At 30.5% G+C, this 14,501-nt stretch overlaps 1 protein-coding gene across 3 annotated transcripts in view; it reads left to right on the forward strand.

Moving 5' to 3' along the window:
• Positions 1-14,501, forward strand: part of LOC136990913 (E3 ubiquitin-protein ligase LRSAM1-like) — a 105,404-nt gene that overhangs the window by 64,837 nt on the left and 26,066 nt on the right. For all 3 annotated transcript variants that reach the window (XM_067289381.1, XM_067289379.1, XM_067289380.1), the window contains 4 exons: positions 5,446-5,568; positions 9,499-9,586; positions 13,890-13,986; positions 14,078-14,148. In XM_067289381.1, coding sequence (XP_067145482.1) covers positions 5,446-5,568; positions 9,499-9,586; positions 13,890-13,986; positions 14,078-14,148 — 379 coding nt within the window. The remainder of the gene's footprint in view (positions 1-5,445; positions 5,569-9,498; positions 9,587-13,889; positions 13,987-14,077; positions 14,149-14,501) is intronic.

A 14,501-nucleotide genomic window follows, 5' to 3' on the forward strand; every position in this document is an offset into this window, starting at 1 on the left:
ACACATACCGTATATTTCCGCGGATAAGACGACCTTCAGATAAGACGAGGTATAAATTTTCGTCAAAGTTTTATAGTTTTAGCATATATCTGTGCAATAAGACGACTCCCAAAGTATTAATGGTCTATGAATTTAGTTTAGATCAGTGATCATCATCTGGATAGTAATACTGTATAGCGTAACGGAATTATGTCCTATTCGTAATTTTTCGAAAGAAGAAATTTTATTTTCTGCCTTGCTATTGTTGCAAACATTCACACTGATTCGGGGATTCGGGTAATGACTGTGACTATTCACAAAAACTTTGTATGGGTTATTCTGTTTTGTGGACATGCCTTACTCTCTACTTGTAAATAATTACAGTTTGTCCGTTTTTTATAATGGTTTTAATTTATATAAATTTCAATCTAATTTTTTTGTATCTGTCCTGTAAGATGACCCCGGATTTTGGGGGCCTTTCTTTATGATTCAACTATCGTCTTATCTGCGGAAATATACGGTAATTAATAGTAGTTTTATTTATGTATGCTCTTACATTGTATGTATTTCAATAAAAAAAATTACTATTGTTTTTCTAAGTCATTAATCTATTTCAAAGTAATCTAACAACATGCCATGCTGATATGCTGGAATGTTTTTCTATGCTCAAAACAATTTCTACTTAAAATGAGATTATGAAATATTATTATTACTACTAAAAAATTGATATACATTAACGTATTGAATGAAGAAAGGGTTCTTAATCTGTTGTCTTTCTAGTGTTCGGTTAGGAATGGAGCTTGAAACTTAATATTTTTGTACAGTATGCTGATATAACAAATATCAGATAATTTTCTAGAAACTGATTTGTTTATAGATGTAGACAAGGGGTGTCAAACTGGTGACCCACGGACTGCATGCAGCTCTCGATGTGAGTTTTTGTGGCCTGCAGCCACGATGCACTGAAATTAAATAAAATGGCTTACAGATCAAGATTAACTGATAAACATCTATCTGTCATAATGAAGATTTTTCTGTCTTTGAATCCAGATATTTTTTTATAACTCTTTCTGCCCTGTTGGCACCAAGAGGCTCTCCATAGCAAGCCCATTATGGGTTTGGCCAGGCCCACAATGGGGTGGCCAGATGGTGAGGGAAGGGGCTTGACATATCTAGATGGACCACCTCCGAAAAATTTCTGGGGATTTATCGACCCGTCTGGATTCAAACCCGGGTCCCCAGAGTGGTAGGCTGCCACCTTGACCGCTCGGCCATCTGGCCATCAAATCCAGATATTGGAAAACTAGGAGGAAGATAGCACTGGCAAGTTTCTGGTGAAAACAATTAATTTTAGTTTTACAAATATGTACATTAAATAAAATAAATGTTTAAATAAAAGCAATACTATAGCAATTATATATTGTTGAGTTGAATTCACTGAACTACATAATGTGTTTTAATTGCCCTATCTATATTCCTGCATTCTCACTTCAAATTATAATTTTAGGAAAATTTGTAAATATTATGTGGCCAGCGTGAATCTTACCAGTCTCATTAATGGCCCATTGTTTAAATGAGTTTGACATACTTGATGTAGACTGTTATATACATGTATATATGTAGAGACTTAATCTGTCTTCAAATATACTATAAATTTGATTATTTTTCTATTAGAATGTTTGAAACAGGTTAAGATTCTCATTCAAATTCATTAGTTTATGTTTTTTTATTTCATAAAATTTTATGAGGGCATATTGAAAATGAATACTTTAATGGAAATAACTTTTTTATTACTGTACATAGTTAAAAAAATATAGGTGTCAATTGAAGTTTTGAAATGTACTCTATCGAATGATGTCTTCACTTTTTCACCTGCAGCCTTACACTTACACCAACATTGAGCAAGTTGTGATAAATTGTGTAAAAGTCAGAAGTCTTCTCAAGGCACCACCAACTCATCTTTGCTATGACTTCTATATGTGATGAGAAATGACTGTCCTTGAGTTTGGGGAACAGGAAAAAAAAAATACAGTAAGCAGGGCTTCGGCTGTAGGTACCTTCGGTCCTGTTCAGTTCATTGAAGCAAAACTTCAATGAACTGAAACTTCTCCATGCATGTTTTCTTGTTTGTGGGGGATGAGTATTGCATGATGAATGACCGGTGTCTTGTCAGCACGAGTCCTATGCAGCCATCAACATAATTTTTTGAGGCTGTAAATGTATCATTGTGAATTGGTAATAATGTCAGAATTCAAACATTTAAGATGGATGAAGCCATCACATTCCCAGAAAATGATCATCAAGACTTTTCACGATGAATGAATTTCTTGGGTTGCAGCGAACCCTTACGGCTATACTCCATGTCAGTGCTCTGCAATCTTTTCTCACGCACAGAACATCTAGTTACATATACAAACATATAGGACATGTATCAATTTTTATTAATAACGACCAGAACTTTATGCATTTGTATAGAAGCATATGTGAAATGCATTTAGGCTAAATTTGTTATAAATGCATATTTTCAGTTTTTGATGAAAAAATTCATATTTGATACTTTTTTTAATCATAGTTTATTCCACAAATATGTCCAAAAAATTATCAGTTCAATTTCAATGGGATTTTACTCCATAAAATTCAAGCATGTTTCAGGCACAGCATTCCCTTTTATCAAAAGTAGTCAAGCCCTTGTAATTGAGATTTTAACACTGATACATTTGGTTTTATTATAGCTGATAACAATAGGAAAAGTAAAGGCATCCATGTATATTCAACTAAAAAAGTTTATTGCTGAATTTTAAGATCAAATTTTTAGCACCAGTGGCAGGGTTTTGTTATGTTGACCATGTGGGAAGACTATAAATGCGAAAAGGAAGTTTCAGATCTTGCATCACTTTGGTGCATAAAGCAGCTCTGAATAAATCCTGCAAGCAAAATCTCTTTCCCATTGAAAATAATTCATTAACCATAGCTTACACAGAAAAGCAATCCCAATTTACCTTGGACTTGACAAATACTTTTTTGGAAGAAAAATCCCTTTTCACAAACTGAATAATCCCACATTCCATTAATTTCTAGAGAAATACACCCAAGAAAACATACCTGATGAATCAACAATTAGGAAATCTTATCTATCAAAATGCTATGAAGACATGTCAAGTTGGATAATAATATCAATTATAATTTGAAGTGAGAATGCAGGAATATAGATAGGGCAATTAAAACACATTATGTAGTTCATGTGACTAGCAAACACATCTGGATATCTATTGATAAAAATCGAGACTTGAGGTGAGCTGTAGGAAATGTAGTCATAGGAACACTGGAAAAAGATAGGCCTGGTATGACTTTTCATCTATGTTCTGAAGTTTCAGAAGTGACCAACTACATGACAATAGCACATTTATTTGAAAATGCCCTAGAAAGTCTGACTTAGAGGAATAAAGTATGATTCCATCTTTTGTTTTTGACTGATGGCACACTTTACATGGTTAAGGCATGCAAGGAATTGCAAGTACTCTATCTGAAAATGTTACATATCACATATCTAGTCCATGCTCTTTATCAAGTTGCTGAAGAAGCCAGAGCAGCTTTCAAAGATGTGAATTCTTTAATATCAAAGATGATGTCACTAAATGTCTAGCTCAAATTAAATTTTTTAAAAAATGTGAACTCAATCTCAGATTACCTCCAAAGCCAGTTCTTTCTCACTGGGGAACATGGATAGATGGTACCATTTATTATGCAGACTACTTCAAGAAGGTAAAATGGATTCTCGATAATATGGATTCTGAGGAAGCAGTGACTATTGCAGTTGCAAAAGATAAATTTTCTAATTCCTTAATCCAAGAAAATTTTGTAGAACTGTTAGCTGTCACTAGGTTTCTACTTGCTTTAATTACCAGTTTGGAAACAACAAATCTTCCATTGAGCAAAGTGATTGAAATTGTGGACAAAGTATGTAACATGTTACTGAAAAAAAGTAGTTTATCTGAAAGGTTGTACAAAATGCTGCAGGGGAATCTGAACAAAAACCCAGGATTTTTGGAGCTATCAATTTTATCCATTCTACAAGGAAATGAAGGTTGTATTTTTGTTCTATAAACTGACTTCATGATTGAAGAATTAAGCAGCAAAGTAGACCAATTCAATCTGGTAATCATTTGTCATATTGCTAAAATATCTGACTTTGGGATGTTTATATATGTATGATTTAAGTTGTCATTTTCTATGCTCATGGTATTCTTAAAACACAATTTAAAATTGCATATTTAAATGTGTATTTCTGGCATTTAAAACACACAAATGTATCCATATCTTGGCAATTATAAATGCATATTATTCCAAGTCTTACCTATTATGAACTGTTAGTATCTTTTCATATTGAAATTGCTGTCCATTAAAATCAATACTAACATATGACAATTGTGTTCTTTCATAACAAATGGATATCGAATAGAATTGAAACTTCTTTTTATGTTTGTCAAATTTTCAACAGTAGATACTCCTTTCCAAGAGATGATATAGTTTTGTTGTACAGTACTTCCAAACTATATTTGAAATTTCTATTCTATCAGAAACACTAACATATTCAAAACTAGTATATTTTATATTTTTCATTTGAATTTTTTTTTCTGGAATTTTAAAATTTATTTCTTCTTGCCTTTTCTAGACTGTAAAATATAAAATTCAGCAAGATATACAGTAAATTCTATTCACTTATAATAATCATCAAAGTCACTAGTTAACACTTCTTGGAGTCATTGGACTAACATTTCCAAAGACACATTTGTTAGACTTATTTAGAAATCCAATTTCTCCATTATTTTCTGTACTTGTATAAGTTTTGAAATAATAGACAGATCCAGATGTATCACATAAAACAAAAAACTCAGTTCTCCATTTTTTCATGAAAATGTTAAGGATGTACGATGCTGTAATAATCTTAAAAAGTTAGTTCATATTCGCTATCAGACAAGTTATTTAATATTTCTTTTAAACTGATATATATAATAGGCTTTCTCATTGATTTCTGATTCATAAATATTGGAAAAAATCAAGATGATATAGTTTTTATTAGGCATAGTACATAATGATCTTTGAAGAAGATAAAAAAAGACTGTAATTAAAAAATGAAACTGTTTTAGGATTCATTATTACCAAAGAGTAATGCATTCAAAGTTTATAGAATTTATTATACAAGGTTTGTTAAATACAGTTAATATATTTGTGGTTTGCAATAAAAAATCAATTATGATTTCATTTTAATTACTATATTTTATTTCTTTACTGTACCTGTTATAATTTTACATTTTTAAAGCAAGTTATTTGTTGGATGTTATAATGTCCCACAATAAAATATATTTTCAAATATAGCATTTGTTATAATTCTTCTCTTTTCTTATGAATATTGTGTTATATAAAATTCATATATTGTAGAAACTATCTTTTATATTTATACTTTAGGAAAGAAGAAGATTAGAATTATTACAGATGGAAGAGGAAATGTATAATAATCAAGAATCACAAACACAGATAGCTGCTAACACTCAGCTCAGAAGGCAGAAATTATTAGAAAATGTTGTCGAAGTAAGTAATTTTGTACTTTAAATTTATAATTCAAAATATGTAGGGTGGGAGCATTTGTTAATCAATGGTTTTAAGGGCCAAGCGGGTTTATGTCTTCGCATCGAAGAATAATCTTGGGCAAGCAACGTTCGTTGGAGGATTAAGAGAGCCTACTAAAGAAGCCACTACCCCTGGGAGTGCTATAACCACATAAACCCGCTTGACCCTTAAGACTGTTGATTAACAAATGCTCCCACCCTACATATTTCCTTGAGACAGCACTAGCAAAACACATCTCTGCTTTAGTTCCATCCTATAATTCAAAATTAGTTTATGGCATTATAGCCAATTAAAAGATGTTTTGCAAATTTCTTAAAGATTTCTTAAAATATTTTTAAAACTAATGATTCTTTTTACTTAATAGTTCTTATATCATATATTTTAATATGGAAATTTTTAATAAATACAACCAACCTGATAATTACTTTACATATCAATAGATAAGGGAATCAGGTTGTTATGTGATCATGGAAATTTTTACAGTATAAAATTATTTCTTAAAAATTTATAAGATTTGAAAATACAGGTACTCCTCACTTTACGACCTATCTGCTTAACGACCACTCGCACTTACGACCAATCGAGCTTCGACCTGCAATTCGGGAAATCTCCATTCTCGGCTTGAGTGTCGATCGGTGGCGGATGGTGACATGCACACTAAGCATACTATGAATTGTCTTATAGTACTATAATAGGCTAATAGCATACTATAATAGTCGTTTTATGAATAAATTTGAAGTTTGTTGCATAATTTGTATAAGTTTACAACGATCCTATATTTCCGACGCAAGCTCCTCGCTTATCAACCAATTTGCTTAACGAAATAGTCGTCGGAACGGAACTCGGTCTTAAAGTGAGGAGTACCTGTAATACAATAACTGTATTTGTTATACAAACTTCTAGACTAATTACCGGTACATGTAAATATCACTGCTAAACCTTTCATTCCAATAAGATGTAATTTTGTGTATCATATCTTACCAGAAATTAAAGATTTAGCAGTGATATATATTTGTTATGTTGAGTTTTTTTAAAATTTATTTTTAATTAAAAAAACCCAGTTATAATTAGTTATTGTGCCCTTATTAAATTCACTTTTTTAACGGTTGAGTTAAAAATGTGTTTACTGAAATTCACCATTGAAACATGCGTTTATATACTATTCCATTCACAATTAATTACATAACTGCAAGTTTGATTAATAATGTAAAGTTTAGTAGCTAAGATGAGTTAAGACATTCTTTTTGTTATTGTATATATTGAACATATGGAAAATAAAGAATTATGGCAATATGAGTGAAACTAATATTAACAGGTTATATTGGCATCAGACATCATTTAAAAAACATGCCTATTCTGAAAATCATTCAGAATTGCTTGCATAATTACAAGACAAAAGATCTCAAATTTTACTGTTTTGCATAATTAGTACTTGTTTGGATAGCCTTTGCTGTGCAACATTGTACATCAGTTTGGCATTGAGTTGTTACAACTTTTGGCAATTTGCAACAGAGAAGTCATCTCAAATGCATTGAATAGTGCTCTTCAGAGCATCCACTGTTCTTGGGTTTAGATTGACTTTGTTTATTTTGTGCTTCATAAGCTTCCACAGTGCTTATAAAATTGCATAAAACGTACGACTCGCCAATCAATTAACCAGTGTGAATAACGTTTAAGTGACAAATATTTTCGTTACCCCTTCTGGGCACTACTTCGGGTCTCTTCTTAATTCAAAACAGGCTGGCCGTTGACATTCGAATATAAATTGAATGGTATGGATTTTGAATACGGTATGTGCATGCGTATCTTCGATTTTTTTAAACATCTTATGGAGAATGCATGCGTATACCGTATTTGAAATCCATACCATTCGATTTATATTCAAATGTCAACGGCCAGCCTGTTTTGAATTAAGAAGAGACCCGAAGAAGTGCCCAGAAGGGGTAACGAAAACGTTCATCACTTAAATGTTATTCACACAGGCTAATTGGTTGGTGAGATGTACATTTTATATACATCCCAATGTTGTGCAGTTAAATAAAAAAGATCAAATTACAATTGGGAGAATTTCCAACCCATGATAATACATATATCTGGTGGTTGGTAAATGATCTTTTGATGTGCCTTGAGATACTTTGATGTATATGGGACAAGATCCTGCTGGAAGATGTCTTCTAAATGTTGTTCTATCAATTCTACTAATTTGTAGTCCAATACACTTTCATATACTTCAGAATTAATAGTTTTCTATATAAATGATAATTACAGTATCCAAGATTTCAAGACATCAACCAACTCCAAACCATGATACTGGCAGGATTCTTCATGTTGTGTTTTGTACAAGTACTATCTCTAATGGTATGTAATGAAAATTACTTGGTTATAATCCATCACAGTCCTGTGTATGTTCTTGTGCCTAGTTGCATCTATCTCATGCATGCGTAGATGTTAAAGACTTTCCTTTACATTTTCTGGACTGAAATTTCTTTGCTTGGAGATGTGTATAGGCTGTGGCTTGTCTAGTACTATATCTTTCTTCTCTCCACGTATTGTGTAATTCATTGACAGTTTTAGAATAGTTCAGCTCCTGCTGTTCTACCAGTTACAAGTTGAGAATCTTTTGCTTTAGCAATTATTCAAGATACAGTGGATTGGTAAAAATCCACATCTTTAGCAATGTAAATGTGGCTGTCAGTCTTTTTTTACCTTTCGTGTTCGAAAAATGGGCTAACATGATGCCACCTGGACAATAAAATATTTTTACACATGGAGGAGTGTATAAATGGATATCACAACATGTTTCCTTTTTTAACTTATTGTGATATATTAAAAATGAAGACTTATAAAGATGTAATGACATACTGATGACACATTGGCAGACACTAACAATAGTTGAATAGATAGGGAAGTGTGCAATTGGGGAGGGATGAGTGAATCGCATTGACATTCTAACAGCCACTAGCTTCTGTACCACTTACTCAGTACAATAGGAGTTGAAAGTACTACAGTATTTACATGTTTGGTACATTCAAAGTTTTTTTTTTTGGATTATAAAAAAAATGTAGCATATTATATTTATTGGGTTGCCTCAGATAATAAGGAATCTCAGTTAATCAGGACTCAGATATAGGGATTCTATTGTAAAAACATGAAAAAATGTTAATGTTGGGAGTGGAATATAATAATGTAATCTGTCAATCATTTGGCATTAATCTAAAAGTTGGGTTAATAGATGTTTATATTTGTATAAGTTAATGAATTTTCCTCATGATTGTTATTATTCTTATTTGAAAATTATCTGAAATTCTCAAAAAAGTGCAATAAGTATCTGATTTTTCTATCAACCTCCAATTGATCTTTGAGTTCAATTAACCATTTTCAAAATTTCATTGACCCCCAGGGGGTCTATATTGATTCTGTTGGGAATCCTTGCTCTATATCGTGATAGCTATAGGGCCTTCTTCCATAAATAACTATACTTATTAAAATCTGATAGACATTATACTTTCAACAACACTAAAACTTATGGCTTGGAAAACCAAAAAATATTTTATTGAACTCTACAAATACATAGGATAGAATGAAATTTTGTTTATAAAAATATTGATAATTTAAATTATAGCATTAAATTTTTTGCACAGTCAAAGCAATTTTGTTTTGTCTTCAGTAGAAATGTGAAATTATTAGATTAAATTATATTTAGCAATTTAAAGTAAGAAATGATTCCATTACAAATACTCGTGAATTAGAATTTATATGTAAAATTACTGAAAATATATTTCAGATTTTAAAAATGTTAAATGAGCTACAAAGGTACAAATCCCTAATAATTTTACTAGTATGTTCTTGTATATGAAGTCATTTTTATATTGGTTAATATGCATTTTTTAGGAACAAGAAAAATTGCATGATGAAATATTACAATTACAAAGTAAAAAGGATAAAGAAAAACAAAATTTGTTATCTATTCTTTATAATTGTAAGTATATTTAATTGTTGAATTGTTTTAGATATTAAAATAACTTTAAAAAAGAACAATATTTAAAATTTTTATGTTACTTATTAATTTTATTTTTAAAAATTATTTAAAATTTAAGTTTTTAATATTGTAGTAGGTGCCATTTATTCTAATCACTTTGGGACCAGCCTATACAGATAACAATATGTGAACATAATTAAATTGTACACAATGGAAGTTCTAGTTTTGTTGAATCAGATGCTTTAAAAACATGTTAAAACAATTAAAAACGTTAAAAAATAAATTTAATAATTAATTTAAAACCTTATTACAGTGGAACCTCGCTTAACGAGCAAAATTTGTTCCAGAATCTTACTCATAATGCGAAACACTTGTTAAGCGAAACAATTTTTCCCATATAAATTAATGTAAAATACGATAATGCGTTTCATACCAAAAAAAATACTCAAATATTTTATGTATAATGTTTATTCAGAGAAAATTATACAATATACATTGTTAAGGAGCATGAATCATCATCATCTTTTTTTCTAGTGTGGAATGAACCAACCTGAAATGCAAATTCGATTTGCAGAAAACAAAAAAAATCACAAATAATATGTCTGATAAACACACCAAACGATATGCCAAATTCTTACGCAACGTAAAGGCTATAATTAAATATTAGAAATTAATTAATTTGACTAGAGGTAGCAGTTATGCTTCCATCTCATATTAAATTTAATAAATATAAATAATTTTTAATTTAGACATTTCTAAAATTTAATTTTGAATTGGTCATTAAATTTGTTTGCCTACCAGTGGCCAAGCGGTCTTTGTACCCTGAACACTGGGAGTTTGGTTGTGGGTTCGTGCCTCGCTTGGACAGGCTGGCCACGTGGAGTTTTCTGGGTTTTCTCCATGTCTGTAATGCCTAAATAGGAACCAGTTTCCCTTAAAAGCATCCTCCCTAGTCAGATCTCCCAAGTGTTGTGCTGCCATAACTTAAACAAACAAACATTAATTTTTGATATACATTTTTGATGTGTTTATTATATAATGGACTATGGTTGTTGATGTTTATATGTAATATGTGTGAACACAAGTTCAAAAAAATATGTGATCACAAGCGACAGTTAGATGCTAGCAGAACGAGTGCTAAACACAGACTGATGGAGCATGCACACAATCTGGGACGTTCCCTCTCCTCGTCACTTGTTATGTAAAATGTTGCTCATTAAGCAAGCCATTATTTTACAATTTGTTTTGCTCTTTATGCAAAATACTTGTTATGCGAGGTGCTCATTTAGTGAGGTTCCACTGTAATTATAATAGTAATTACTATAATAATTAATATTTTTACTTCAAGGAAAGTTATACTTTTTTCAGGTTTAAGTATCTCTGCAAATAGGTTCTGTCTTAGATTTGATGAAATATGCCATAACAATGGTTACATCTAGTATCATACTTCTCTGTCACTAGAAGTCACTAATTCTATTGTGTCATTTTAATGGTTTTATTAGAAAAATATTCGTATTAGCAAATATTTAAGAAGTCAACTTAGCTCATTCTTGTTAGTCTGTTACAATAATGAAAATCCCAGAAAAAGTTGTATAGCACTCTTTTGAGAAACATTGCTTCTGATGTTTTAGATGTTACTGAGGATGATTGCATGTGAGATGATGTAAGAATCAAGCACTTATTCAAAAATACCTAACACAGGTTTATGCCTTTGGTACCATGAAGATGTTATGTATAACTTGTTTTACTGTGTTTAAATACTGTACAAATTTATATTAACAGAATCAGTTCTGTTGTAAACATCTCTAAGCCCAATAGCTATATTAAAGTCAAACAATTGCTGGAGTCAATCAGGCTATATTACTGCTATTATTAATAATTAAATATTATTAATTAATTACAGCTTCTGTTATTAATAGTAATGGTAATATAACCCAATTTAATCTGGCAGTCGTTTGGCAGTTCTGTTGTCCTAAATTATCACAAATTGTCTATTTTTACATTGCCTCTTTTTATCATTGCTCTGATTTTTACATTGAAAAAATTAAAAATAAAACCAAAACTAAGTAATTAATTAATTAAAATTTATATCAAAATTTAAATTAGATACAAATAAACACTCACTAAACCCAATAACATTAAGCCAATACATCACCAACTGCTGTAAATACTTACGGCAGTTATCGGGTTTAGTGAGTGTTTATTTGTATATATATACCTAGCCGAGGTTGTGATGGCCGACCGAGTGCCTTGAGTTGATGTTTCTGGCTGTGGGCACGGAGGTGTCCCCAGTTGGCGCCGTAATAGCCATCGATGGTTATGTCTTTGGCTTATATATGCTGGAAGAGGAGATCGGACCGAAGGTCTGGGTAGCGTAACTGGCAACGCGTCTGCACGGTAAGTGGGAGTTGTGGGTTTGAGTCCCGCTTTGGGCCAACTCTTTTCTTCCAGTTTAATCTAAATTATTTAAATTATCTTAATTATTAATTTTAATGAGATGGCACCTAATGCCTACCTCAAGTGCCAAATTTATTTATAATCTTTAATTGTATATATCCAAAAGTTATCCCAATTATTTACGGCAGTTGGTGATGTATTGATTTAAATTAGAGTAATTGAAACATAATATTTCAGAAAGTGTAGATAAAGTACTTGCCTGTCTTGATTGATTTGGTTATATTTCATCTAGGAAGATGTGAGTCTCTATAGCATTGTTTTTATAAAGTGATGGTTTCTGTTTTGGTTGGCATTGATGACACATTTTGCTTTTAATATATATATAAAATGGATATAGATATAGATAATATTATATATAATATATTTCATTTTTTTTGCATGAAATACAGCTAAAAAGATAAAAAAAAGATTTGTTTTTGGGATCAGGAATGGATTAATCCATTTTACCTTGTTTTTTATGGGAAAATTTGTTTCTGTTTGAGAACAAATCAGTTCCCGAACAACTTTTAGAAACGAATTAAGTTCATAAACCTAGGTTTATCTGTATTTAATAAAGAAACATTTTTAGTTCTTATATAATTGGATTTTATGTGATATTTCAGAAATTGCCAAAAATAAAACATTTTTTTAAATACAGTGGACCTCCCTATAACACGGTAGATACATTCCATGTTATATAAATTTCGTGTTGTACGAGTCACTTAGATTTTACAAATACATGAGCCGTTCACAGCCCGGCACTTGTGCACTTTAGGGGGTACGGCCGTTTGAAAGGTTTTCTTCCATAAAATTAATTGATTCTAGACCAATTTGACTCAAACATTTCCAAAACACGTATAATTTTTTGGAAATAATCCATATAAACTATGCTATAAACAAAGAATTGTAGGAATACTTACCGAGCGTGCACCATTCGAAGACACCATTACTTAATTAATTAAGCTTGTTTTCATCGCGGAGTGGCTCATCGAACGGCGGACGCGTTTCCCGATAATTATTCTTTCTGCGAAAAATTCGCTAAACTTTGGAGACATCATTAATAGAAATATAATTTTTATGGCCATTGAATAATAAATGTTTTTTAGTAGGTCTGCTGCTCATTTAAACTCAATGGTTTATGCAATGTCCACTATTGGTTCAGATTCGACCAATCCTGTCGAGACACGAGTCGGCCATGACAATCTGTCTCATTCTTTTACCATGTTATACGAGCCTCTTTTAGCATGTTATACGAACACGATTGCAATTTTTCCACCATGTTATAAGAACCCGTGTTATAGGGGGATCTATTGTAATTTTGTTTATGATATAATATTTCAGAAAGTTTGAAGTTTTTAATATTCATCAACACTATATTTAATCTTTTTGTTGAAATATTTGGAAACTCTGGAAAGTATATTTTACTCAGTTTCAGTTTATTTTTGTATATAGAAAATCATATAAAAAAAAGAATGAGATCTTTAGCTAACAAAAGGCAATGTATTTATAATATATATTTAATAAAATAATTTTTCTTTGAAAAATTTGCAGGCTAGAGAGTGATTGTTTATAGAGAAAAATTTCTAATTATATACTAAGACTTATGTAATAAGTATAGACCTTTATTTCTTATTATATTATATTATTAATTATGCTATTAAATGTACATATATGTATATAAAAAGACTACAAAAATAATCTGAAAATCAAAAGTACAATTCCCAAATTAATCCATTGTTATTTTTTACTAAATCTGAATTATATGAAATAAATTTCACGAAGTCTTTATAATTGGAAACTTTTTAATACATATATGCAATGTAAAATTAAAATAAATCTGTTTCTAATCAGATATAAATTTGTTTAGTGGAAGATCATTCAGCAAAATTAATCGACGAATTAATGGCAGTTAGTGAAAAATCAAAAAATACAGAGGCTTTATTAGAATTGATGGAAAGGGATAGGTAATATTTTGAGAAATTTGATGATAAAATTAATTTTTTTTACATAATTTTAATTAAAAACTATTAATATATTTTTTTGTTAATGACACAGAAAAGAAAATGAAGAATTATTTTCCTTAAAACAAGAAGAATTAGAAAGTCTTAGAAAGAAAGAAGTTTTGAGTAAGGCTTATTTTATTTTAATATTGGTTTACACACACACACACACACACACACACATATATATATATGTATATATGGAATTTGAATTCTATTCAGTTATTAGAAATGAAGGACATAAAAACTTTTTATTAATAAGTAAATATGTATTGTAATTTTTTGTGTCTGTTGGAAAATATTATCATTGCAATTTTACTTGAATGCAAAAATGGCAAACTCATTCTATAGGTAACAAACAGTACGCTTGTACACTAGTCTATATCTTGTTTCTGCTATATATTGGCAAATATAAGTCTATGAGAATATAGATAATATGTAGTGGACTGTGATTTTCTTTCTCATGGTATCACATCTTA

This window comes from Centruroides vittatus, unplaced genomic scaffold (assembly GCF_030686945.1).
Source record: "Centruroides vittatus isolate TY-2023 unplaced genomic scaffold, ASM3068694v2 contig_1381, whole genome shotgun sequence".
In the NCBI taxonomy this organism is placed as follows: Eukaryota; Metazoa; Arthropoda; class Arachnida; order Scorpiones; family Buthidae; genus Centruroides; species Centruroides vittatus.